Source organism: Hyperolius riggenbachi, chromosome 9, assembly GCF_040937935.1.
Source record: "Hyperolius riggenbachi isolate aHypRig1 chromosome 9, aHypRig1.pri, whole genome shotgun sequence".
Classification (NCBI taxonomy): domain Eukaryota; kingdom Metazoa; phylum Chordata; class Amphibia; order Anura; family Hyperoliidae; genus Hyperolius; species Hyperolius riggenbachi.
Genome location: NC_090654.1, coordinates 24,236,520 through 24,263,912, shown reverse-complemented (window position 1 = coordinate 24,263,912; position 27,393 = coordinate 24,236,520). Strand labels below are relative to the sequence as shown.

The following is a 27,393-nucleotide window of genomic DNA, read 5'->3' as shown; positions in this document are numbered from 1 at the left end:
TGCGCCCATTCCCCTTCGTGATCATTACCTTGCCGTGGTGAAGGGGCTTGCGTATCACAATGAAGCAATGACCGGCGCCTAGATGAGTGTCTCGGGGGGCACACAAAAGATAATAAGGTCGTTGCTTCATTGTGGTCAGACCAAATTTGATCAGCTGGACAGTCACTGTTCTGTCATTCAGCTACATCAGCCAGGCCGACCATATGGGCTGTAAAGCCACCAAAACCTGCACTCTCGCCATGGTGCGCACCAGTCCAGCACGGCCGTCACTACACAAACAGCTGTTTGCGGTGCGTTACACGGTGAGTTTGGTGTGTCAGTGTGAAGCAGTACCTTAATTACACTACCTGATTGATGTATACACATGCAAGATGTTTGAAAGCACTTTAGGCCTGTCATTTAGCATTCAATGTGATTGCTGCCCTTAAAACGCTGCTTTGCGTCAAATCCAGATTTTTCCCGGGGACTTTTGGCATCTATCCCACTCCGCCATGCCCCCCTCCAGGTGTTAGACTCCTTGAAACATCTTTTCCATCACTTTTGTGGCCAGCATAATTTTTTTTTTTTTCAAAGTTCGCATCCCCATTGAAGTCTATTGCGGTTCGCGAACTTTAACGCGAACCGAACGCTCCGCGAAAGTTCGCGAACCCGGTTCGCGAACCTAAAATCGGAGGTTCGGCCCAACTCTAGTGGTTAACATTGTACTGTATTAAACTTATATATATATATATATATATATATATATATATACAAAATATGGAACTTTAGGGTTCTATTTTTTTCTCATTTTTTTGTTTTTATGATAGATGTGTTGTTTGTCTGTATCAATAAATTATTTTAATAATGTTGTAATAAAATATGTTTTTTATACTGAACTATGACATGAGACCTTCCTTCTCTTGATTGAACCGTATACTTAAACCCAATTACCCTCATACCTATTAGAGAGGTGGGGCATCTTATTAATTGGACTTTAGTCCATATACTAGCGTATGAATTCCTTTTTGGGTCGATATTTTGGAAAGTCACACTACTAAGCAGGGGCATAGCAATAGGGGTTGCAGAGGTTGCGACCGCATTGGGGCCCTTGGGCCAGAGAGGCCCCGAAGGGCCCTCCTTCAACTGCAGTATTAGCTCTCTATTGGTCCTGTGCTCATAATAACAACTTCTACAGATACTTTAAATAGTGGTAATCATTAACAAGCTGTTCCCCATTCCTTTCTTGCACCTCTGTAGTTGCCATTGGCAGGTTTTGGTGTGCCGTATCAACTGTTTTGTATAGAGTGTTTGGGGAGGGGGGCAATATAAAACTTGCATCAGGGCCCGCAGCTCCTTAGATACACCACTGCTACTAAGGATGAAGCCAAACATAGTACTGTATATACTCGAGTATAAGTCTAGAAATTTAGGTCTAATTCACTTCATAAAAGTATAGGGGTCGACTTATACATGAGTCACGGGCAATACTGAGCACATTGAGTAAAACACAGGTCTGAGAGGCCTGGCCACAACAATTGACAAGGAAAGGGGTGGGGGTGGGGGGGGGGGGCTGCAGGAACGGGGGATGAATAATTGCTGCACTTGGGGGCTTGGAGGAGGTATTGGCTGCACTTAAGGAACAGGAGGGGTTAATAGCTGCAATACTGTATGCAGTGCAGTCATTAACCCCTCCTGAGCCCCAAGTGCAGCCATTAACTTTGCTGGGTAGACTTATACTTGAGTCAATAAAAAAATCCAGCTTAAAGAGAATCTGTATTGTTAAAATCGCACAAAAGTAAACATACCAGTGCGTTAGGGGACATCTCCTATTACCCTCTGTCACAATTTCGCTGCTCCTCGCCGCATTAAAAGTGGTTAAAAACAGTTTTAAAAAGTTTGTTTATAAACAAACAAAATGGCCACCAAAACAGGAAGTAGATTGATGTACAGTATGTCCACACATAGAAAATACATTCATACACAAGCAGGCTGTATACACCCTTCCTTTTGAATCTCAAGAGATCATTTGTGTGTTTCTTTCCCCCTGCAGCTATCTTCCACTGAAGTGTCAGGCTGTTTCTTCCTGCAGAGTGCAGACAGCTGTGCCTGTATGTAATTCCTCAGTAAGTGAAAGCCCAGCCAGCTCAGAGGAGGATTTATCCAGCTTGTAAAAGATAATAGAGCAGAGAGAAGCTGCACTAATCTAAATAATACACAGGCAGTGTGCAGAGAGGTGCCTGGATGGGGGAGATGCATCACAGAACCACAACACTGAAGAACCTTCCAGACACAGGCCTGACAAGTCTGACAAGAGAGAGATAAGTTGATTTATTACAGAGATGGTAATAGTAGAACGTGCTGCAGTAAGCCAGAACACATTAGAATAGCTTTTGGAACTTGTAGGATGATAAAAAACAGGATGCAATTTTTGTTACGGAGTCTCTTTAAGAGGGTTGACCTGCCAATGGCAACTACAGAGGTGCAAGAAAGGAATGGGAAACAGCTTGTTAATGATTACCACTATTCAAAGTATCTGTAGAAGTTATTATTATGAGCACAGGAACAATAGAGAGTTAATAATGCAGTTGAAGGAGGGCCCTTATACACGAGGTCGACTTGTATTCAAATACATATGGTAATACCTGCAAAAGAGATGTCTTCTTCATCATGACTTTCTTTGTCCACATTCAATAAACGACCCGTCTTCGTGCATTTATATTTGCCAGACATGCTCTTGTCAACTTTTCCAATAAATAAAGATGCTTCAGAGCTAGTGTATTTTAAATATTTGTAGTCCTTGTAGAATGTTACCATGGAATTGGTGGTGTTTACATCAAGTCGGCTGTCACAATTCAGTATCAGGATGTCCCCTTCAAACACAAGACGTGGCACTCGCAAGATGGCCAGATCTGAAAAAAAAAGATATGGACAAATTTGTAAGAAATGGATTTCCATAACCAGAAGATTATAATAATTATTATTATTTATATAAGGCTGACATCTTCTGCAGCACCTTACAGAGTACATAGTCATGTCACTGACTGTCCTCAAAGGCGGGTAACAATCGAATCCTAATACAGTCATAGTCTAATATCCTAGCACATTATTATTATTATGTATTTATATAGAAGTGGCATGTTTTGCAGCATAGTACATAGTCATGTCACTGACTGTCCTCAGAGGAGCTCAAAATCTAATCCTGCCATAGTCATAATCTAATCTCCTACCATATTATTATTATTTATTTACATAGCGCTGACATCTTCTGCAGCACTGTACAGAGTACATAGTCATGTCACTGACTGTCCTCAGAGGAGCTCAAAATCTTAATCCTGCCATAGTCATAGTCTAATGTCCTACCATATTATTATTATTATGTATTTATATAGCACTGACATCTTCTGCAGCACATTACAGAGTACATAGTCATGTCACTGACTGTCCTCAGAGAAGCACACAATCTAATCCTACCATAGTCATAGTCTAATGTCCTACCATATTATTATGTATTTATATAGCACTGACATCTTCTGCGGCACTTTACAGAGTACATAGTCATGTCACTGACTGTCCTCAGAGGAGCTCACAATCTAATCCTGCCACAGTCATAGTCTAATCTCCTACCATATTATTATTATTTATGTATATAGCACTGACTTCTTCTGCAGGGCTTTACAAAGTATAAAGTCATGTCACAATCTAACACCTGATCCTCATTCCTGCACACACCTCCATCCCTTCTGCTGTCTATTTAATCTAGTTTCTAACTCAGATATGACTGTAGTCAGATGTGCATTCATTTTAAGTGCATGATTTTAAGTGCACAGCAAAAGACCCGAATTAGACCAGAAAGTTCTACTTAACTGCACATAGAGATCTGCTTATTCTCTGAACTGACTCCAAATTCTTCTCATTACAGGTACGCATACAATCTGCATCGATTTTCATATCTGTCTTCATGCAATTTCTCTCTGCAATCTCAATATGAGCAAAACGGAGATTGTGATATTTCCACCTTCGCTCTCTGTTACACCTCCCATTGTCACAATCAATGTAGATGACACCCCAATAGCATCAACCCCCAAAGCTCGTTGTCTAGGGCTAACTCTGGACTCTGAGCTCTTCTTTAAACCACATATTAACACTTTAACTACCTCCTGCTACTTCCATCTCAAAAACATTTCCAGAATCCGTCCCTTCCTTTCACAAGAAGCAACTAAAATGCTTGTGCATGCCCTAATCATCTCCCGTCTTGACTACTGCAACACCCTACTCTGTGGTCTTCCAAAAAGCAGACTGGCACCTCTCCAATTCCTACTAAACTCTGCGGCCCGTCTCATCCACCTCTCTTCTAGATCCTCTGAGGCAGCCCCTCTCTGCTAATCCCTCCATTGGCTACCAGTTGCCCAAAGGATCCAGTTTAAACTTCTCACACTTGCATACAAAGCTCTACACAAGCTATCGCCTCCATACATTTCCCCTTTAATCTCCAGATACCTCCCCGCCCGGACCCTCCGTTCCTCACAGGAGACCCTTTTGTCCTCCAGCCTAGTCACCTCCTCTCACTCTCGCATCCAAGACTTCTCACGGGCTGTCCCTCTCCTTTGGAACTCTCTCCCTCAGCCGGTTTGTCATGCCACGAGTCTGGAAACCTTCAAAAGTACTCTGAAAACACACCTGTTCAGACAAGCCTATAATTTGCTATAGGCAGCACTGAAGGCACACTGGCTCACCCACTAATCTTTGTGTTTCCTTCCCTTTTGTTTCCTCCCCACTACCCTCTAGATTGTAAGCCTGCAAGGGCAGGGACCTCCTCCTAGTGTTTCTCATATTGCTGTTATTTTAACATATATACATGTACCAACTACACATCAACTATGTATTTATCCATATTTATTCTATTCAATGTCATGACTGTACAGTGTCTTGTATTTCTTATGTATATTTGTTCCCCATTATTTGTTTGTATTATGTACAGCACTACGGAAGATGCTGGCGCTAGATAAATAAAAAATAATTATAATAATAATAATAAATACTAAAACACTAGAGTGACTGGGCAGCACGGTGGTGTAGTGGTTAGCTCTCTCACCTTACAGCGCAGGGTCCCTGGTTTGAATCCCAGCCAGGGCACTATCCGCACAAAGTTTGTATGTTTTCTCCATATCCGTTTGGGTTTCCTCTGGGTACTCTGGTTTCCTCACATATCCCAAAAACATAAAGATGAGTGAATTGGCTTCCCCCCTAAAAATTGGCCCTAGACTACGATACAGACATAGACACATGACTTTGACAGGGATTAGATTGTGAGCCCCTCTGAGGGACAGATAAGTGACAAGACAGTATAGTAAGTGCAGAAGATGTCAGCGCTATATAAATAATAATAGAAGCAAAGAACCTTTAGTTTAAAGAAAACCTGTACTGAAAAAAAGTTCCCCTGGAGGGTACTCACCTCAGTAGGGGGAAGCCTCTGGACCCTATGGAGGCGCTGTGCAACATTTACCTTTTCTGGCTGCAGCGGGGGCGGGGAAGGGGGGAGCGTTCATCTGGCTACCTATACTGCAGGGAAGGGGAGGGGTCATATCGCTACCTATACTGAAGGGGGGCGGCTGGTGACAGTGGTCTTGGGTGGTAAAGAGTACAAATCCGGCCCTGGCTGGGAATACACAGTTCATTTTTTAGGTGATTAGATGTTCGATAGATAATTTACGACATGGCCAATCTCCCTTTCGATTCTTTCGCCGCTCGATTTCTGATAGAAGTGAATGGAAAAAGATAAGAAAAAGGAGCAGAAGATAAGAGGATCGACTGCAGAATCGAGCGGCAAAAACGATTGAGAGGAGAAACGCACGGCAGAAACGAACCGTGTATTCCCAGCATTACACACAGGGTTAACAGTGAGGGAATTACACTGTGAGGGAATCCCCCTCCCCTCATTGTTCACTCTCCCATCAGAATTGAGCAGACTGCCTTCAGTTCAGAGTGAAAGGAATTTGTTACAGTAACTCTCTCAAACCCAGGTTAAAAAAACATGTTAATCGATAGTATCCCTTTAAAAGGAAATAAATATGGAAGCCTCCATATCCCTCTCACTTCAGGTATCCTTTAAAGTGAACCAGAGACGAAGCACCTTCATGTACTTTACCATATATATCAGTGGGAACATTAGAGAAAACACCTACCCCGCTCTCTGTTTCATTCTTCACTGCTCAGCCTGCTTCTTAGCAGCCCTGATAAAATCCCAGACTGAGCATTCAGTCTGGCCTTGCTCAGGAATATTTATAGCTCAGTCTGTGTTCTCTCATGTCTTTTCAAGTCCAAGCCTGCCCCCTGCTGGCTCTGCTCAGGAATCATTAGAGTTGAGTCATTGTAGCGAAGCCAGACTGAATGCTCAGTCGGGGATTTTATCAGGGCTGATAAGAAACAAGCTGTGCAGTGCAGAATGAAACAGAAAGCATGGTAGGTGTTTTCTCTAATGTCTCCACTGATCTATATGGTAAAATACATGAGGGCGCTTCATTTCTGGTTCACTTTAAAGTTTAGCCTCCCATTTTTAAACACATATCATGGTAAATTTACATTAATTAGCAGTGTATAAAGTTTTGTAAGTTGCACCCCTGTACTTTGTGTGATAAGTATATTACACATTCCTTTCAGACCTTTGGCAGGCTGGATCCAGTAGCTCCGTGCTGGCAGTAGAGTTCCCTCCCCAGCACAAAGCAGTTAACCTGACATTTTTCAACAGTTTTCACCCCTCATTTATTTAGCTTTAAAAAAAATGGAGATAGTGTGGGAAGATGAAATGCCATATTACATAGAGGGCAGGGAGGAACTAGTCAGGAGTTGATTATGAGACTTGTGAGAGCTCTATCTGCAGTGCTGATCACAAAGAGTTAAGCTGCATACATATACTGTATGAGAGAAAAGTCTTTGGAAATTTCTGCCTATCCAAGCTGCATGTGACATCCACACAGGAAATCCATTTTACAAAGTCAGCAAGCCTAGTAATATAAAAATGATCAATGCAGACTTTCTACCATGCAAGTCATTACATATTCCACAAACTCACATTAACTAGGGCTTTCAAAAATAATTTTAAAAGAAAAATGCTTAAAGTTACATTTTAGGATCATTTCAGTTGTATTTTGCAATACTTTTTTTTCAAAAACTGTTGTTTTTCTGAATAGTTTACAGGGACCCTGAAGGGAAACAAATCCCCAATTTGGGTACTTACCTCTTATTCCTCTTATTTACCTACCAATTACCTAATTTGTCCTTTTGGTCCTGTAATTCAGGGTCCGGCTATTGCCAGCAACCAAGGTACAGCGATTTAACCCCTTCTCGACCGCCTAAGGCTGATCGGCATCAGGAAGGTGCCAGCTCCAGGACCGCATAACGCTAAAAGGCGTCAAGTCCTGGGGCGGGGTTTTGCAGGGGATCACGCAGGCCGATGCGCCCACATCCCCACTTGAGTGACGGAGCTCCTCTCCGTCATCAGTCTACCAGCGGCGTTCGCCGCTAGCAGACTTCTAGATGGCAAAACCACCATCTATTTACATTGTACAGCGCTGCGGTCTACTGCAGCACTGTACTGGAGACAGCCGTGTCACCCGAGGCTCCGATCGCGATCCCCTCTCATAGGCTGATGCCTATGAGATAGGATCGCCGTGATTGGTTGAGGGGGGGAGGGGGAAAATAAAACAAAAAATAGTAATATTTATTCAAAAAAACACCAAACAAATAAATTCATAAAAAAATAAACAAACATGTCACCTGCGATCAGAGCTCACCAACAGAAAGCTCTGTTGGTGGGCAGAAAAAGGGGTTGGTCACCTGTGTGCTAAGTAGTATGGCTCTGCAGCGAGCATTTAAAGCTGCAGAGCATTAAATTGTAAAAAATAGCCTGGTCACTAGGGGGGGAGTAAGCCTGTGGTCCTGAAGTGGTTAAAAGACATTTCTCGGCATCGCTATAGTCATAATTAACATTACGTACTATGGCGGCGTCCAAATCAGGTGCTGAGCAGGCACTGAAGCGACCTGACTAGTCTTTCTTTTTTTTTTTTCATATTAAAGGCTTTATTGAACAGATTATCAATTATAACAACATCCGATGCCAGTCAAATAGCACATCAAATATACAAGTGATTTGCATACAGGGTCTAATTAACATAAACTAAAAATAAAAAAAAGAAAGAAAGAAAACAAACACAAAAGGAAAGAATAAAGATGCGGCCGGGGAGCTTGGCCCGTAGGAATGGACCATTCAACCTGGGAAATGGGGCACAGGGTACCTCCAGCTGAGATCCCAGGGATCGGTCCTTCTTGAAGATCTCCAAGCACACCTAAATTGCTCTCCAGCACCGTACATAGAAAAGGAACAGAACAAAAACCTCAGCTTAACACTATATCCACTGTATACATCTTCTAGAAACAGGAGTCCTGAGGTATAATATACCTGTATAACTAGTTAAATGCAGTATACGCACATGTCCAGGGGCGACTAAAGATGTCTATGAGCCCTCCAAAGTTCCCAAATAAGATCAAATTTGGTCATGTTCTCAGTACTATGATAATACACTCGATCCATCAACATCATAAGGTCTAGACGTTGGGTAACCAATGCTAAATCAAGGTCAGTGGATTTCCATTTATAAGCAATGGACCATTGAGCAGCCAATAACATGTATCTATATAATGGCCTAAATTTACCTGGGACATCATCATTCTGTGTATACAATAGGGCCTGAGGAGCGGTTAAGGACATCGGAAAACCAAACACCTCCTTAGTCATAGATTTCCATGCGTCCCAGAACTGCTGTGCAACGGGGCAATCCCAAAAAACATGCAACAATGTGCCTTCCATACCACAGGCCCGAAAACAGGTCGATGGGACCGAAGGATAGATTTTATGTAATTTAGACGGTGTATAATACCAACGAAACAAGATCTTGTAAGCTGTGTCTTTTACCATGTTTGATTTGATCACCCCAGAGACAGCAGTCCAGACAGAAGACCAATCAGTGCGATCATATTGGATACCTAAATCCCGCTCCCAAGCTCCCATATATGACATTTTATCATCATGATCACGTCCTAGCAGTAGAGTGTAAAGTATTGAAATTAACCCTTTTCTACGAGAAAAACCAAAAAATAATGATTCAAACATAGTAGGGTCATATACTGGAGATGAGGAAAAGATTGAAGAGAAGTAGTGTTTAATTTGGCAGAATCGATAAGCTTCTTCCATAGGGGCGTCTCTACTAAATCTGAGCATGTTAAAAGTAATCGGAACATCACTTATCCAAAACCTATTTGCTGTGTGGAGATCTTTATCCCTCCACCAGGAGAAAACCTGCGGGTTCCTAAAAGCAGGAACAAACCGAGGATTACCGAAGATAGAGATCTTGGAGGAGGGAAAAGTCATAAGTTTATATGTGGAAGCTATAGAAATCCAAAGTTTGGCCAATGACGATACAATCCTATTCCTGCCAGCAAGGACTGTCAAATCCTTCTTGGAAACTATCGTGGCTAGTGAATTGAGGTGGAAAGGAAAAACTGAGGTAGATTCCAGCTGATACCATGCCGGAGGCTTTGAATCTATGTTCCAATCTAACATTTGACTAAGTTTGGAGGCTAGGTAATAATGCCATAGGCTCGGCAAGCCAATTCCTCCTTGCAAGGGGGATCTATAAAGAATCTGTGCCCGGACTCTAGCTGGCTTACCGTCCCAAATAAATTTATTGATTTGTGATTGGATAATGGATATGGATTTTTTGGTTATAGTTATAGGAAGCATACGAAACAGATATAATAATTTGGGAAGGATAATCATCTTACAAGCAACATTTCTGCCCAGCCATGACACCTTATATGTAGACCAAATCTTCAAAAGTTGCGTAATTTGAATAGTTGTATGTAAAAAATTGGCTCCATATAGGTCCCCAAAGCAAGGTGTAAGAAAGATTCCCAAATATTTAAATTTAGTGTGACTCCATTTAAAACTGTAAGTAGAATCTAACCATCTAATCGTATGTGGATATAGATTGATCGGGAGGGCTGTGGATTTGGACGAATTAACTTTAAGCCCCGAAAAATTTGCAAAAGTCTCTAATAATTGGAAAAGATTAGGTAAAGAGGTTAATTGTCGAGTCAGGAATAGGAAAGCATCGTCAGCATACAAAGAAAGCTTGATATTATCAATACCATATCCATAGATATTGGGATGTCGTCTAATCGCCACCGCCAAAGGCTCTAACGCAAGGGCGAACAGCAATGGGGAGAGAGGACACCCCTGACTAGTCTTTCTTCTCCTCACCATTCTGTAGTGATGATCGGGATTACGATCTGGACATTCAATTGTTTTCGTGTAATCCATTCGTAATTTTGCATAATTTTTTACATAATTTTGATCCGACTTTAGCAGTTAATAGCAAAACCCCCACACATACTACAGCAATCAAAATCACTGAGTATGTTAAGAAGAGTGGGAACAAGTAACAAAAAAAAATTTAAAAAAGAATTTGTAGTTTTTGAGAAAATTGATTTTAAAAATGCTAAGAAAAAAATGTTTTTTAAATAAATCGTCATTTTTAAAAAATGTTTTTCCTTTGCATTTTTAAACTCCATTTTCTCAGAAACTACAAGCTCTTCTCCTTAATATACATTGCCATTTTGGCGACAATGGCATGTATGGTGGCTTTGATATTAATCGCTGAAGTTGGCACCAAATTACATGAAAATTACACAAAATTGTGAAATTACGGTTTACAAAACGAAATTACTTAACCACTTCGGTACAAGCAGCCTCTGCCCCCTGAAGGACCAGAGGTTGCTGGTACGCTAAAACGCCGCATTCCAACGAATCTCCGCAATAATCCGTCACTCCCGCTGCTCACGCCGCTCTGTCCCCGCCGCAGCCCGCTGTGCACCGCTTTCATTGGCTCCTGACCCTGTCACTCAATGTAAGCCAATGGGATTGGCTTACAGTAATGACAGAGCCTTGAGCCAATGAAAACTGCTCCTGCCTGGCTCACAGTGCTTTGCCGTCATAGAGGCGGCAGGGCAGCACATTGCAGCGGGTAGAAAGCGACGAGAGCTGCGGGAACGGGCGGGGACGCACGGTGAATGGGACGTAGAGTTTACGTCCGGTCAGAACTGCAGCGTCACCCGCCCGACGTACATTTAAACTGCGTCGGTCCGAAATTGGTTAAAGGGGACCTTCAGCCTGAACAAACATACTGTCATTAAGTTACATTAGTTATGTTAATTAAAATAGATGGATAATATAATCTCTTACCCACCCTGTTTTAAAAGAACAGGCAAATGTTTGTCATTTCATGAGGGCAGGCAACCATCTTTTTGGTTGAAAGGAGGTGACAGTCAGGGAGCATGAGACACAGTTCCAACTGTCCTGTGCCCTGATCACCCCTCCCAGTTGCTAAGCAACAACAGCAACAACATCAGAAATCCCACCATGCTTTGCACAGCATCAGGGGAAAAATGCCCGGGCAGATTTCTTTGATGGGGCGGAGCTTAGCTTCTGTGCAGCTAAAAACGAGGCGTGGATAAGAAAAAAGTTCTGATGCTGTGAAACTGTTAGAGAAAAACCAAGCCTTTTCAGTGCTGCTGAGTAGATTTTTAGTCTGGAGGATCGCGTTAAAGATTTTTCCCCAAATTTCACATTACAATTTTGCAGCGTCATTGCGAATTATGATGCAAAATTATGAGTATGTGAAAATTGTGAAAATTGTGCCCATCACTACCATCCCCGCGCTGAGATCCCCGTGTCTGCGCACTAGCTTGGAGAAGAACAGGCTTAGATTTTGTTGGTAAACCAAGCAGAGGCTCCATGCTACTGCACAGGCACATGGCATCTGCACCTGCACAATGCGGGCGGGTCTTAGCCCTGCAAAGGAAGGAAGTAGAGGGATGGGGTATCCCTCTTTAGGATCCAAAGGCTTCCCTCTTTCGAGGCCATTATCTAAATGTTTCACTTATTAATCTCAACATTTTGCTTTAACTCACCGGTGATTACGTGCTGCCGGAACTGATCACTTCTGTCATTGTTGCCAATTTGGCATTGATAGTTAGCTCGTTCGTGCAGCTGAATGGAGGCCACAGTGAAGTTCTGTTCCGTTACGTTCATCTTAGCATTGTTCCTGTACCAGGTATATGTTTGGTTTCCTTTTCCTCCGAGACATCCTATAGTCAGCGTCTCATTGTAGAACATTTTTCTGCAATCCGGTACGAAGCTGATCCATGGCTTACCTGCATCTCCTGCAAGACAACATGGTTTCCATTTAATAGACATACAATTTTTATATGGCGCTGGTAAGTAACCTTACACAAGCTGCGTGTTTGCAGAGAGATACCTTCAACCCTGTCTCAATGTAATACCACAAAATATAATGTAATCACAACTCGCGCTAATTCTGTATTCTATACAATAAATTTTATTAAAATATAATGTATAAAATTCCAAAATTCCACAATCCACACTCCACACATAGGCCCAGTGCACACCGAGCGGTTTTTGGAGCGATCCGCCGGCCGCATCCGCCTCTAAAAACGCTTGTCTAATGTATTGCAATGGGATGGTGCACACCGGCGGTTTGCGTTTTTTGCCAAGCCGCAAACGCGCCTCCTGCTGCGCGTTTGCGGTTTTCGGAAGCGTTTCGTCCTCAATGTAAAGTATAGGAAAACCGCAAACCGCTCTGAAAAACGCTAGTTCAGAGCGGTTTGCCAGGCATTTTTGTTACAGTTGCTGTTCTGTAACAGCTTTTACTGTAACAATATGTGTAATCTGCTACACAAAAACGCACGCAAAACCGCTAGGTATGTTTAGAAAACCTCTCTAAACATACCTAGAATCGCTCTGAAATCAGCTCCCAAAACCGCTAGCGTATTGCGGATCTGCTAGCGGTTTTGGTGTGCACTGGGCCTGAGTGTGGAGTGTGGATTGTGGAATTTTGGAATTTTATACATTATGGTTTCCATTTAGTTTAGGTATGCAAGACTAGTTAATTCTAGTTCAACCCTAGGAAACATCCACAGCTCTTTGCACATCTATCATTATTATTTTTCTACTGGTTGCCTGATCTTATTTTTATTATATTCAGTGTTTTTATCAAATCTAATGTCTAATAATGGTTGTGTCCAGTAAAAAGAACTCCAGGAACTGGAAAGGAATAAACAAAAAAACCCAAGGGCCCATATGCAATCTCTTGAGCTTTCTCCTAAGAGATTTTTTTTTCTCTTTAATGTAAAAGAACTTCCCATCATTTTGCATTTGAAAACGTACCAAAAAGTAGGTGAACTAGTACTATTAAAATAATTTTGAGTATTTCCTTGCTTGTTGATGGTTTATCCATTTCAGCCCGCGGGTATATTTCACCTTATGCATCCGAGCAATTTTCACCTCCCATTCATTAACCAATAACTTTATCACTAATTATCACAATGAATTGATATATATCTTGTTTTTTCCATCACCAATTAGGCTTTCTTTGGGTGGTACATTTTGCTAAGAATTGTTTTTTTCTAAATGCATTTTAACAGGAATTTTAAGAAAAAAATTGAAAAAAATTCATTATTTCTCAGTTTTCGGCCAATATAGCTTTATAATAATACATGCTGCCATAATTAAAACACACACACTTTATTTGCCCATTTGTCCCGGTTATTACACCATTTAAATTATGTCCCTATCACATGTATGGCGCCAATATTTTATTTGGAAATAAAGGTGCATTTTTTTCAGTTTTGCATCCATCACTATTTACAAGCTTATAATTTAAAAAAATATTAGTTATATACCTTCTTGACATGCATATTAAAAAAGTTCAGACCATTAGGTAACTACAGTATTTATGGGGGGGGGGTTTGTTCGGTTTTTTTGTTTTTGTTTTTTTTTTGTTTATTTAGTTAAAAATGCTATTTTTGTATTTTTTGGGTGTGGGAGGTAAACAGTTATTTTTACATGTAATTTATTGTGTTTTTTTTTGGTGAGAAAAATGTATGTGCATGTAGTTTTACTATTTGTTCACAAGATGGCTACAGTGATTTTTTTTGTTTTTCCATCCTGTAACCGAGCACTAGTATAAGGAAGTAGAAAGAGGACGTGATTTTTTTTTTTTTTTTTTGGAGGACCACGGCTTCTGATAAGAAGCTATCCGTTTTTCTACCGGGGACTTAGATCAATGAATGGAAAATACTGTATTGTAACGATCGGTGTAACACAGAGAGGATCCGATTATTGGTGATCTGCAGTATCACCAAAAATACAGATATATACCTGATTATTGATGATCTGCAGTATCACCGATAATCAGATATATTACTAACCTCTGGACACCTGAGAGATATGAGTGTTTGGTGCAACAGTAATACTTTGAGAACAATACCAGGAGGACAGGTACAAGGCAGTAAGGAACACTGCTAGAGTAAGTACCTTTCAGCAGCCTGAGACTCTCCCGCAGGGAGGAGTCAGACTGGGAGAGGGAAGGACCAGAGCGAGAGTGACACCAATAGAAGGATGTCACTGACTGATCTGTGAACTATCTCTTAACTGGGGAGATAGCTCTCAAGGTCGGACAAGCCAGGTCGGCAACACACTGACATACAAAGTACAAAGACAGGAGGCTGATTTGGTAATCCTAAAGCAAGCAGGGTTTGGCAACAGAGTATCAGATATAGCGAAGTACCAAGTCAGTGAACAGAAGAGTGGTCAGGAAAGCAGAAAGTCATAACAGATAATAAACAATGCCTAGTCTTGGGTGTGAGCTCCGTGATCATCAACACCCTGGAACTAGTCTGGAGTATAACGGAATGATAACACAGATTCCTAATCTTGGGTGTGAGGTCCTTGATCATCAACACCCTGGAACTAGTCTGAAGTATAACAGAATGATAACACAGATTCCTAATCTTGGGTGTGAGGTCCTTGATCATCAACACCCTGGAACTAGTCTGAAATATAACAGAATGATAACACAGATTCTGACAATAAGGTCTGAGTGCTTCCACGTAGTGATCGCAACGGCAGACAACCAGTGAATGACCAGCACCCAGTATATATAGCCCAGCGCTCACCAGCGCCTCCCCTAAGTGCTGGACCAATGGGAACTGGACAATCGTCAGCTGACCGGCTTGGTCAGCTGACTCCCTTCTGGTTGTCATAAAGGTTCTGCCTCTTGTCTTTCTGAACCTGTGTGGACTATCAGTCCCAGCCACACCAGACATGTCTTGCGTACCACCCGCTGCGCTGGACGCGGAGCCCGCCGCACCGCTATCAAGGCATGCGGCGGTTTCTCCGCGTTCAGCCATACTGGCAGATGTAGGCCTACGCGTGCAAACCGCCGCATTGGATGCGGAATCAGCCGCCTTGCTCTGAGCGCACGCGGCGGCTTTTCTGCGTTTTCTCACATGTATGTTCCTGTTCATTGATCTCCGGGCTAACGGGGGGTAGCGTGGGAGCGCACAGTAGTGCGCAGCAGCAGTCTTTTGGAAAAGGCTGCTGCTTTGCTGCTGCACACTACTGTGCGCTCCCACGCTACAACCCCCAGGCGCGGAGCTAGGGGGGGTCGGGGTAGGACAAGTGCCCCGGGGCGCCTGGTCCCCAAGGGCGCCCTCTGCCTGGCTGAGCTGCGGGGTTTTTTTTTATTTTTTTTATTTTTTTGGCGGGTGAGGGGAGCAGCGCAGAGAAGAGGGAGAGCTGTGCGGACGGTGGGGAAGGGGGGCCATCTCCCCCCTCCTTCCCTCACCTTAGGTGCTCTCTCCCTCCCTCGCTGTCCCCTCCAATGTCCGGGTGGCTCTTGGCTGGCAGCGGCGGGCGGAACTCACCTCCGTCTCGCTCCAGCGCCGGGCGGAAGTTCGGGTGCGCAGCCGCTACTCTGGTCTGGACCAGACCAGAGTAGTGGCAGATCCATCCGGCGCTGCGACGAGACGGAGGTAAGTTCCGCCCGCCGCTGCCAGCCACCCGGACATTGGAGGGGACAGCGAGGAAGGGAGAGCAGCTCTTCTCTGCGCTGCTCCCCTCCTGCTGGGGAGGGGGACACCTGACCTGGCTACCTACTATGGGCACATATACCCCTGCCTACATATACTGGACATGTATCCCTGGCTACCTACTCTGGGCACATATACCCCTGGCTACCTACTCTGGGCACATATACCCCTGGCTACCTACTCTGGGCACATATACCCCTGGCTACCTACTCTGGGCACATATACCCCTGGCTACCTACTCTGGGCACATATACCCCTGGCTACTGCTCTGGGCATATATACCCCTGGCTACCTACTCTGGGCATATATACCCCTGGCTACCTACTCTGGGCACATATACCCCTGGCTACCTACTCTGGGCACATATACCCCTGGCTACCTACTCTGGGCACATATACCCCTGGCTACCTACTCTGGGCACATATACCCCTGGCTACCTACTCTTGGCACATATACCCCTGGCTACCTACTCTGGGCATATATACCCCTGGCTACCTACTCTGGGCATATATACCCCTGGCTACCTACTCTGGGCACATATACCCCTGGCTACCTACTCTGGGCACATATACCCCTGGCTACCTACTCTGGGCATATATACCCCTGGCTACCTACTCTGGGCATATATACCCCTGGCTACCTACTCTGGGCACATATACCCCTGGCTACCTACTCTGGGCATATATACCCCTGGCTACCTACTCTGGGCATATATACCCCTGGCTACCTACTCTGGGCACATATACCCCTGGCTACCTACTCTGGGCACATATACCCCTGGCTACCTACTCTGGGCATATATACCCCTGGCTACCTACTCTGGGCATATATACCCCTGGCTACCTACTCTGGGCACATATACCCCTGGCTACCTACTCTGGGCACATATACCCCTGGCTACCTACTCTGGGCACATATACCCCTGGCTACCTACTCTGGGCACATATACCCCTGGCTACCTACTCTGGGCACATATACCCCTGGCTACCTACTCTGGGCACATATACCCCTGGCTACCTACTCTGGGCACATATACCCCTGGCTACCTACTCTGGGCACATATACCCCTGGCTACCTACTCTGGGCACATATACCCCTGGCTACCTACTCTGGGCACATATACCCCTGGCTACCTACTCTGGGCACATATACCCCTGGCTACCTACTCTGGGCATATATACCCCTGGCTACCTACTCTGGGCACATATACCCCTGGCTACCTACTCTGGGCACATATACCCCTGCCTACATATACTGGGCATATACCCCTGGCTACCTACTCTGGGCACATATACCCCTGGCTACCTACTCTGGGCACATATACCCCTGGCAACCTACTCTGGGCACATATACCCCTGGCTACCTACTCTTGGCACATATACCCCTGCCTACATATACTGGGCATATACCCCTGGCTACCTACTCTGGGCACATATACCCCTGGCTACCTACTCAGGGCACATATACCCCTGCCTACATATACTGGGCATATACCCCTGGCTACCTACTCTGGGCACATATACCCCTGGCTACCTACTCTGGGCACATATTCCCCTGGCTACCTACTCTGGGCACATACCCCTGGCTACCTACTCTGGGCACATATACCCCTGCCTACATATACTGGGCATATACCCCTGGCTACCTACTCTGGGCACATATACCCCTGCCTACATATACTGGGCACATATACCCCTAACTACATATACTGGGTACATATACCCCTGGCTACATATACTGGGCATATATACCCCTGGCTACATATACTGGGCATATATACCCCTGGCTACATATACTGGGCATATATACCCCTGGCTACATATACTGGGCACATATACCTCTGGCTACATATACCGGGGACACATACCCCTGCCTACATATACTGGGCACATATACCCCTGGCTACCTGTTCTGTGGACATCTCTACCCCTGGCTACCTGTTCTGGGGACATCTATACTGCTGGCCACCTATTCTGGGGACACCTATAGACCTGGGGCTACCTATTTTTGGGGAAGCACTGCTGTCAGATTGAGTGTATTTTGGGGAACTGCTGCCAGGTGAGAGGTGTCTACCATATTAAGGGGGCATTCTGCCTATTTATGTGAAATGCTGTCTATTTATGTGCCTCATGACTGCTGAATTTGTCTTGTTGGGGGCCTCATGGTTACTGAATTTGTCTTGTTGGGGGCCTCATGATTTGTTGGGGGCCTCAAGATCGCTGAATTTGTCTTGTTAGGGGCCTCATGATTGCTGAATTTGTCTTGTTAGGGGCCTCATGATTGCTGAATTTGTCTTGTTGGGGGCCTCAGGATTGCTAAATTTGTCTTGTTGGGGGCCTCATGATTGCTGAGTTGGTCATGTTGGGGGCCTCATGTTTACTCATGATTGCGGAATTTGTCTTGATGGGGGGGGCTCATGATTGCTGAATTTGTCTTGGAACATGCTGGAAGGTACATACTGAGGGAGGGTGGGTGAGCGTGAGCCTGCTAACCTCCATGTACATTTGAAGGGGCGTGACCAAATGTGGAGCACCCATAACCACGCCCACATTTGGTCACGACCCTTCACCTTAGGGGGCGCATTAATAGTCTTTGTCCCCGGGCGCTGAAAACCCTAGCTACGCCTCTGACAACCCCCCCCCCATTAGCCCGTTGATCAATGAATAGGAACATACAGTAGTTCCCATTCATTGATCTAAGTCCCCCGGCTAAAATGGTTAAAAGGCATTTTATTGACAAGTTTAAAAATTATCACCTAGGAGAAAACTCAGGAGAAAAAGTTAATTGCATATAGGCCCGGGGCCTACATGCAATTCACTTTTTCTCCCGAGTTTTCTCCTAATTGATATTTTCATGCTATGTCAATAAAATGCCTTTACAGCCACCAACAAGGAAAAAAATACTCAGAATAATAATACTTTTTCACCTGATTTATGGCAGGGATGAGCAGAAACTATGCCAGTGCGAATTTACGCATCGTAGTTCGCATTTACGCATCGTAGTTCGTAGGTGCAGTTTCAAAACTACGCTTACGAATTTACATGAAGCGAAGTACCGCTACACGTAGCTTACGCCCACTATGCGTAGATAACATGTGTATTGCGTAGTGAACTACAAATGCATTTCTCGTGTCTAATTTTCCGCGTCCGATTGTATGCTTACAAATTTACGCATTGGAAAGGGGAATGTACGAATAGAAGAGTTCCCACTATGAGCATTTCAAGGAGGAATTAATGCGTAAAATTTTCTGCATACAGGCATAAGCATCTGCATACACTACGCTTCGCACTACACGTAATTACGTATTTTAACGCGCAGTCTACTAAATGCATACGAAGTGAAAATTTGATTTCTAAGCCATAGTTTGGCGAAGCGTAATTGCGTAAAACTACACGTAGTTCCAGCGTAGCGAAGTTGGCTGACTATGACCATCCCTGATATATGGTACGTTTTTAATTTTAAGGGTGCTAAAAAGGTATCTTGAACAGAAGATAAAAAAAGTATCTCCTAGGAGTAAACTTAGGAGAATAGGTGAATTGAAAATCACTCTACAATTGGAAAAGTTACAAAAAGTAGGTTAAAAAAAAGTACTATCAAAAAGTATATTATTTTTTGCTGGTGTCTTAAAAGGCATTTTATTGATAAGTTGTAAAAAATATCACCTAGGAGTAAACTTAAAGGACACACCACACCAGTTGAAATAAATGAGTGCATCTTTACTTGCCTGAGGCGTCTTCCAGCCCCTAGAAGTCTAACCATTTCAGCACCAAAGTTCTCCTATTCTCCAGGCTGCTGCTATTCCCTCCATAAGATCACAATCTGCGGCTGGGTTTTGGACTTCTGCGCCTGCGTGCTGCACGCCTCTTGTGATTGCGCCCCCAAGGCCAGAGCGCTCTGCACTTGCATAGTTCACACTTACAGAGGGGACAGTGGCAGCCTGTAGAATAGGGGAATTTCGAGGATGGAACAGTTAGACTTCTAGTGGTTGGCAGAAACCCCATTTAAGTAAAGATACACAGGAAACAGATCGATGGATACTGTGTGATTCAATTGTCTGCAGGTCAATGGGTGGGCAGCAGTGTACGATATGATCACTCTTCTCACCAATTAATCAAAAATATGCATATCCTGCAGTTCCATTCACAACCAGTTCTTAGAACTTTTAACAATACAAATAGCACGGTATAATGTCATACCTCCCAACTTTTTGAGATGAGAAAAAGGGACACTTAAGCCATGCCCCTGCCACACCCCTGGTCACGTCCCCACCACGCCTCTAGTCACGCATACCATAAAAATTTCATAAGAAAAATATGTTGTTTTATAATTCAAACCACACACTATACTGGTTAATTTTCCTTCATAGTAACATTTTAAAATTAGTAATATATCAATTTAAAGGATGGGAATAAAGTTTAGAGTCAAGCAAACACATTTTTAGTATAGAAATATATATATTTATATAGAAAGAGGGACAAAATCCTGAAAGAGGGACAAATGAGGAGGAAAGAGGGACAGAGGAACAGGACAGTTGGGAGCTATGTAATGTGTATAGATAAGCTAATATCAAAATGTATTAATGAAAAATCGTGATAAAAGTGAAGTGAATTTAAAAACAGGGAACAAATTGCAGAGCCTGATTAAGGTACATATCTGCAAGAAAGAAGTAACAGAGGCACCAAAGTAGGGTAAAATATATTAAAAACCGTCTAAAAGGAAGGAAATGGGTGGATTCACCTCCTTCAGGTATGTAAATGACCAAACTGTATGAGCCATTTAAGGCCAAAACATTTTAATTCATAACAATTCTCCAAAAAATGCTGCAACGCGTTTCACGGGCCAAGCATCCCGCTTCATCAGGCAATTATACAAGGAGAACTCTACAAAAAAACAAACATAAAAAACAAGACTACGAGGTGCTAAGAACAGATCAATATCATAACCATTCATTTAAAAATAAATCAGTTATTTTGCAAGTTAATCCCCATTTGTGCAACAGTAGGTAATCAAATGTCCATCATACCCTATTAGATAATAGAAGCCATTGTAGTATATATATATTAAGGTACATATCTGGCCGGCCAGTAATCCATTCACACATGTCCAGTCAGCTCACTCACTCCTCCTATCCTAGCTATACATCGCAAAGAGGTGCAGCTGATAGAGCAAAGATTGTGTTCGTTGAAAGCGACAGTTCCAGTCCACTTATAAAATGCTGCAGAAAGCGTAATGGCAAGCAGTGCGAACAGCACAATTCTTTGACTTAGTTCAGCAGTCTGTCTATAGCAGGGACATAAACAATGTGCAGTCACACAGGTGCAGTGAAAGGTATACACTCACTGCTGGTATAATACAATGTGCAGTCACACAGATGCAGTGAAAGATATGCAGTGACTGCTGGTATAACAATGTGCAGTCACACAGGTGCAGTGAAAAGGTATGCAGCGACTGCTGGTATGGTATAACAATGTGCAGTCACACAGGTGCAGTGAAAAGGTATGCAGTGACTGCTGGTATGGTATAGCAATGTGCAGTCACACAGTTGCAGTGAAAGGGTATGCAGTGACTGGTATATAAAACAGTAGGGTATTGTACCGTGTTAGCCATCAGCAAAAGCAAGAAGTTTTAAATCAGGATAATACCATTTATTGGCTAACTACAAATGAATAAGAATAAACAAGCTTTCGGCCTTGCAGCCTTCGTCAGGTTTACATCCTGTTAGTTTGCAAGCTGGTGGTACAGACAGCTTATATACATGCAACATCAAAAGGGAAAACAGATATTTTTTTCAAGCATAAATACGTCATTAAGATGCCTTAATACAAACAGACCATCTAAATAGTGATGCTCGGATACCCCTTTTTATTATTCGAGTTTGGTCGAATTCGAATAGTAAATTATTCGAATTCAGTCGAATATTCGAGTCGAATATTTTTTACTATTCGATTCGACCTCGGACTTCGAGCTCACTATTCGAGTCGGTATTCGAGCTCATTATTCGAGCTGACTATTCGAATTGGCCTTAAATAGCTTCCAACACTTGTTTTGAGGGTGAATGATGCAAGAAACATCTTTTTTTCCAAGTAACAACAGCAAGTGATTATGTGGGGATGTTCCTTTAAAAAAAAAACGGTGGAAAGAGAAGTTGTGTCCAGAATTTTGTTCAGTACTGTATATACTTCTTCTTCTTCTTCTTCTTCTTTTTTTATCTTCTATATCTTCTTCTTCTTCTTCTATATCTTCTTCTTCTATATCTTCTTCTTCTATATCTTCTTCTTCTTCTTCTATATTGTCTTCTTCTTCTTCTTCATCTTCTTCTTCTTCATCTTCTTCATCATCATCTTCTTCTTCATCTTCTTCTTCATCTTCTTCATCTTCTTCATCTTCTTCTTCTTCATCTTCTTCTTCATCTTCTTTTTCTTCTTCTTCATCTTCTTCATCTTCTTCATCTTCTTCTTCTTCATCTTCTTCATCTTCTTCTTCTTCATCTTCTTCATCTTCTTCATCTTCTTCATCTTCTTCATCTTCTTCTTCTTCATCTTCTTCATCTTCTTCTTCTACATCTTCTTCATCTTCTTCATCTTCTTCTTCTTCATCTTCTTCATCTTCTTCATCTTCTTCTTCATCTTCTTCATCTTCTTCTTCTTCATCTTCTTCATCTTCTTCATCTTCTTCTCCTTCATCTTCTTCTTCTCCTTCTTCTTCTTCTTCTCCTTCTTCTTCTTCTTCTTCTTCTTCTCCTTCTTTTTCTATATCGTCTTCTTCTTCTTCACTTATTTCTCTTTTATATATTTTTTTTTAAAGAAATGCAGCTATTTTTGAGCGTAATAAATAGCTGGTGGCGCACGCATGTTGGAAGCGCCATTGTATGTGCTACCTGGCAGTGGAAACACACAGACAGCAGGAGGTAAATTCAGCAGCAGCAGCAGGAGGAGGCGGATGATTGTGTGGCAGCAGGCAGTCAATGAGGCAGGCAGCGAGACATAATAGGCTGTGTGGTACCTAGCGGTGGTACCAGGCCGTAAATACACAGCATGAGGTTCCAGACAGCGGTCGTGAAGCCCACATCATGTCCAATACACAACTGGGACAACACAGTTTTCAACCCGGACACCTCTAAAAATAATATCACACAGAATTAATAAAAAGTATATATAATTTTTTTGTTTTTTTAAAGAAATGCAGCTATTTTTGAGCGTAACAAATAGCTGGTGGCGCACGCATGTTGGAAGCGCCATTGTATGTGCTCCCTGGCAGTGGAAACACACAGCAGGAGGTAAATTCAGCAGCAGGAGGAGGAGGATGAGTGTGTGGCAGCAGGCAGTCAATGAGGCAGGCAGCGTGACATAATAGCCCTGGTACCTAGCGGTGATACCAGGGCGTAAATAAACACAACAGGAGGTCCCAGACAGCGGTCGTGCAGCCCACATTGTGTCCAATACACAACTGGGACAACACAGTTTTCAACCCGGGCACCTCAGAAAAATTAAACCTTTTTTTTTTTATGGTTTTTTGGTTTTGTTTGTAAAACAAATTACACAGATATATAGCTATTGTTTGACGTAATAGCTGGTGGCATAGTGGCAGCAGAAGGTAAATCTGTGTACCCTGGCGTTGGGAAACACAGACAGACAGCAGCAGCAGCAGGAGGAATGGAGGAGTAATTATGTGAGCAGCTATTGTTTGACGTAATAGCTGGTGGCAGAGTGGCAGCAGAAGGTAATTCTGTGTACCCTGGCAGTGGGAAACACAGACAGACAGCAGAAGGGCAGTACACAGCAGCCCACTGTAGGTGTAAAATGTGTGGCTGCAGGCGACGTAATAGTCAAAGTGAACCAGGCTGGCTTAGTGAGCAGGAGCCAGGAGGTGGTAAAGGGTGGTAAGGCACATTAACGATGGTTCTTCAGTTCATGTCCCCCTCTCGCCGACAACAGGGGCCAGGAACTCGCCTTCCACCCACGCCTGGTTCATCTTGAGAAACGTCAGTCTGTCCACAGACTTGTGAGACAGACGTGAGCGTTTCTCGGTGACCACGCCACCAGCTGCACTGAAGCAGCGCTCGGACAGCACGCTGGAAGGGGGACAGGACAGCACTTCCAGGGCGTACTGCGCCAGCTCGCTCCAGATCTCCAGGCGCTTGACCCAATACTCCATGGGATCAACAGGGGCATCGCTGTCAAGCCCGCTGTAGGACCCCATGTAGTCAGCCACCATTCGGGTCAGGCGCTGGCTGTGACCGGAGGAGGATGCTGCTGCATGCACCTCCTCTCTAGTCACTGCTGCCGGAGCCTCTACAGTCCTGTAGAGCTCGTTGCTGAGAGACAGCAGGTCTGTGGGGCGCTTGCTGCTGGATGCAGGCACCTGTGCTGGCTGGACAGTGGGGGTGGAAGGCTGGGGGAAGGCTTCCTCCAAGCGCTCAACAAGGGCCTGCTGCAAGCTCTTTATTTGTTGCGCTGGGTCTCCTCCTGCAGGCGGCAGGAACTGGCTCAACTTCCCCTTGAGGCGTGGGTCCAACATCATGCTGATCCAGATGTCCTCCCTCTGCTTCATCTGGATCACCCTGGGGTCCTTGCGCAGGCACGTCAGCATGTGCGCTGCCATTGGGAAGAGGCGGGCCACGTGTGCTGGCACATCGGCGGCAGTGCTGTCCTCATCCTCCTCCTCTCCCTCCTCAGCCTCATCCTCTCTCCACCCCCGCACCAACTCAGCTGCACTGTGCTGATCCCTGTCATCAGCAGCAAGGTCAGGGACCTCCACCAAGTCCTCCTCCTCCTCCCCCTCAGAGGTGGACTGTGCAGCTGCTTGCCGCTCCTGCTGGTCCAAGGCTGCCGCTCCCTGTTCCAGCAAAGCATCGAGGGCCCTGTTCAGCAGACAAACCAGGGGCACCCACTCGCAGACCATAGCATGGTCCCTGCTCACCATGTTAGTGGCCTGCAGAAAGGGAGCCAGCACTAAGCACACCTGCTGCATGTGCCTCCAGTCATCATCGGGGACGATGGACGGGATGTTGCTGGTCTTGTCCCTTCTCTGAGCGGCGGAAACAGTGGCCAGGGCAAGGTACTGGTTGACAGCGTGCTTCTGTTCAACCAGACGCTCCAACATCGCCAGGGTGGAGTTCCAGCGAGTCGGAACGTCAAGGATCAGCCGAAGGCGTGGCAGCTCCAGCTCCTTTTGCACGTCTTCCAGGCTCGCACAGGCTGCAGCCGAGCGCCGGAAGTGACGCACAACGTTCCTTGCCGTTTCCAGCAGTTCGCCCATCCCCTGGTAGGTGCGCAAGAACTTCTGCACCACCAGGTTCAGCACGTGGGCAAGACAGGGGATGTGGGTCAGGTTTCCCCTGTCTATTGCGGCAACCAGATTGGCCCCATTGTCGGCAACCACCTCTCCGACTCTGAGGCCTCTGGGGGTCAGCCAAATCCTCTCCTGCTCCTGGAGTTTGGCCAACACATGGGTTGCCGTCACCTTGGTCTTCCCAAGGCTGACCAAGTGCAGCAGTGCTTGGCAGTGGCGGGCCTTCACGCTGCTGCTGAGGCGGGGGGGTTTGGCCAGGTGTGCCGGAGGATGGCAGAGGATCGGAGGAACCTGCTGCAGTTCCCCTGACCCTGCGGGGTGGCACCACCCACTGTGTTGCTGCTGCTGCTGTGCCCGCTGCTGCTCTCCCATCCTCACCCCCTTCCACCAAGCTGACCCAGTGGACAGTGAAGGACAGGTAGCGGCCTGTCCCGAAGCGGCTGCTCCAGGAGTCCATGGTGACGTGGACCCTTTCACCAACCGCGTGCTCCAGCCCTCGCTCCACATTGGCCATCACAAAGCGGTGCAGTGCAGGAATGGCCTTGCGGGCGAAGAAGTGTCTGCTGGGGAGCTGCCAGTCTGGGGCTGCACAAGCAAGCAGCGCACGCATGTCGCTCCCCTCCTGCACGAGCGTGTACGGCAGGAGTTGGGAGCACATGGCCCGTGCCAGCAAGCCATTCAGCTGCCGCACGCGACGGCTGCTGGGAGGCAGAGCCCTAACCACCCCCTGGAAGGACTCGCTCAAAAGGCTCTGGCGTGGCCTTTTGCTGGCACGGGAATCAGCAGACACAGCAGAGGAGGCCACTGAGGACTGGCTGCCAGAACAGGCCTCAGTGTCGGCGGCAGGAGTTGCAGAGGGGGGAGGAGCAGTGCGTTTCCGCACTCCTGCTGGTGCTGCTGGAGGAGCAGGAGGGCGGGTGGCTGCTGTTGCTGCTGCTGCTGCTGCTGAAGGCTGTGCAGTGATGGGTGTAGTGCCACTGCCAGCACCAGATGCCTTCAGCCTCTGGAACTCCTTATGCTGGTGGAAATGTTTCGCAGCAAGGTGGTTGATGAGCGAGCTGGTGCTGAACTTTAAGGGGTCTGCACCTCTGCTCAACTTCCGCTGACAGTGGTTGCAAGTGGCGTACTTGCTGTCCACAGTGGGCATGGTGAAAAAGCGCCAGATTGGTGACAAAAACAACCCCCTACGGCATGGAACCGCTGCTGTCTGTCTCCCTGTGGTGGTTGGGGGTAGTGATGCTCAAATACCCCTTTTTAAAATTCGAGTTTGGTCGAATTCGAATAGTAAATTATTCGAGGTCAGTCGAATATTCGAGTCGAATAATTTTTACTATTCGATTCGACCTCGGACTTCGAGCTCACTATTCGAGTCGGTATTCGAGCTCACTATTCGAGCTGACTATTCGAATTGGCCTTAAATAGCTTCCAACACTTGTTTTGAGGGTGAATGATGCAAGAAACATCTTTTTTTCCAAGTAACAACAGCAAGTGATTATGTGGGGATGTTCCTTTAAAAAAAAATGTGGAAAGAGAAGTTGTGTCCTAAATTTTGTTCAGTAGTGTTACTGTATATACTTGTTCTTCTTCTTCTTTATCTTTCTTCTTCTTCTAGATCTTCTTCTTCTATATCTTCTTCTTCTTCTTCTTCTTCTTCATCTTCTTCTTCTTCTTCTTCATCATCTTCTTCTTCTTCTTCATCATCTTCTTCTTCATCTTCTTCATCTTCTTCTTCATCTTCATCTTCATCTTCTTCTTCATCTTCATCTTCATCTTCTTCTTCTTCTTCATCTTCATCTTCTTCATCTTCTTCTTCTTCATCTTCTTCTTCTTCTTCTTCTTCATCTTCTTCTTCTTCATCTTCTTCATCTTCATCTTCTTCATCTTCTTCTTCTTCTTCTTCTTCATCTTCTTCTTCTTCATCTTCTTCTTCTTCATCTTCTTCATCTTCTTCTTCTTTTTCATCTTATTTTTCATCTTCTTCTTCATCTTCTTCTTCATCTTCTTCTTCATCTTCTTCATCTTCTTCTTCTTTATCTTCTTCTTCTTTTTCATCTTCTTCTTCATCATCTTCACGTATTTCTCTTTTCAATTTTTTTTTTAAAAAAATGCAGCTATTTT

General features: G+C 44.6%; 1 protein-coding gene across 2 annotated transcripts in view; it reads right to left on the bottom strand.

Annotated features, from left to right (window-relative positions):
* The window catches only part of LOC137532039 (Fc receptor-like protein 5), a 136,767-nt gene that overhangs the window by 72,474 nt on the left and 36,900 nt on the right, over nt 1–27,393 (bottom strand). The window contains exons 4-5 of one of the 2 annotated variants that reach the window (XM_068252140.1): nt 12,004–12,255; nt 2,622–2,888 (exon numbers count right to left, since the gene is read on the bottom strand). In XM_068252140.1, coding sequence (XP_068108241.1) covers nt 2,622–2,888; nt 12,004–12,255 — 519 coding nt within the window. Of the gene's footprint in view, nt 1–2,621; nt 2,889–6,638; nt 6,685–12,003; nt 12,256–27,393 lie in introns of those variants that run through there. The other variant, XM_068252141.1, reaches the window with a different exon arrangement.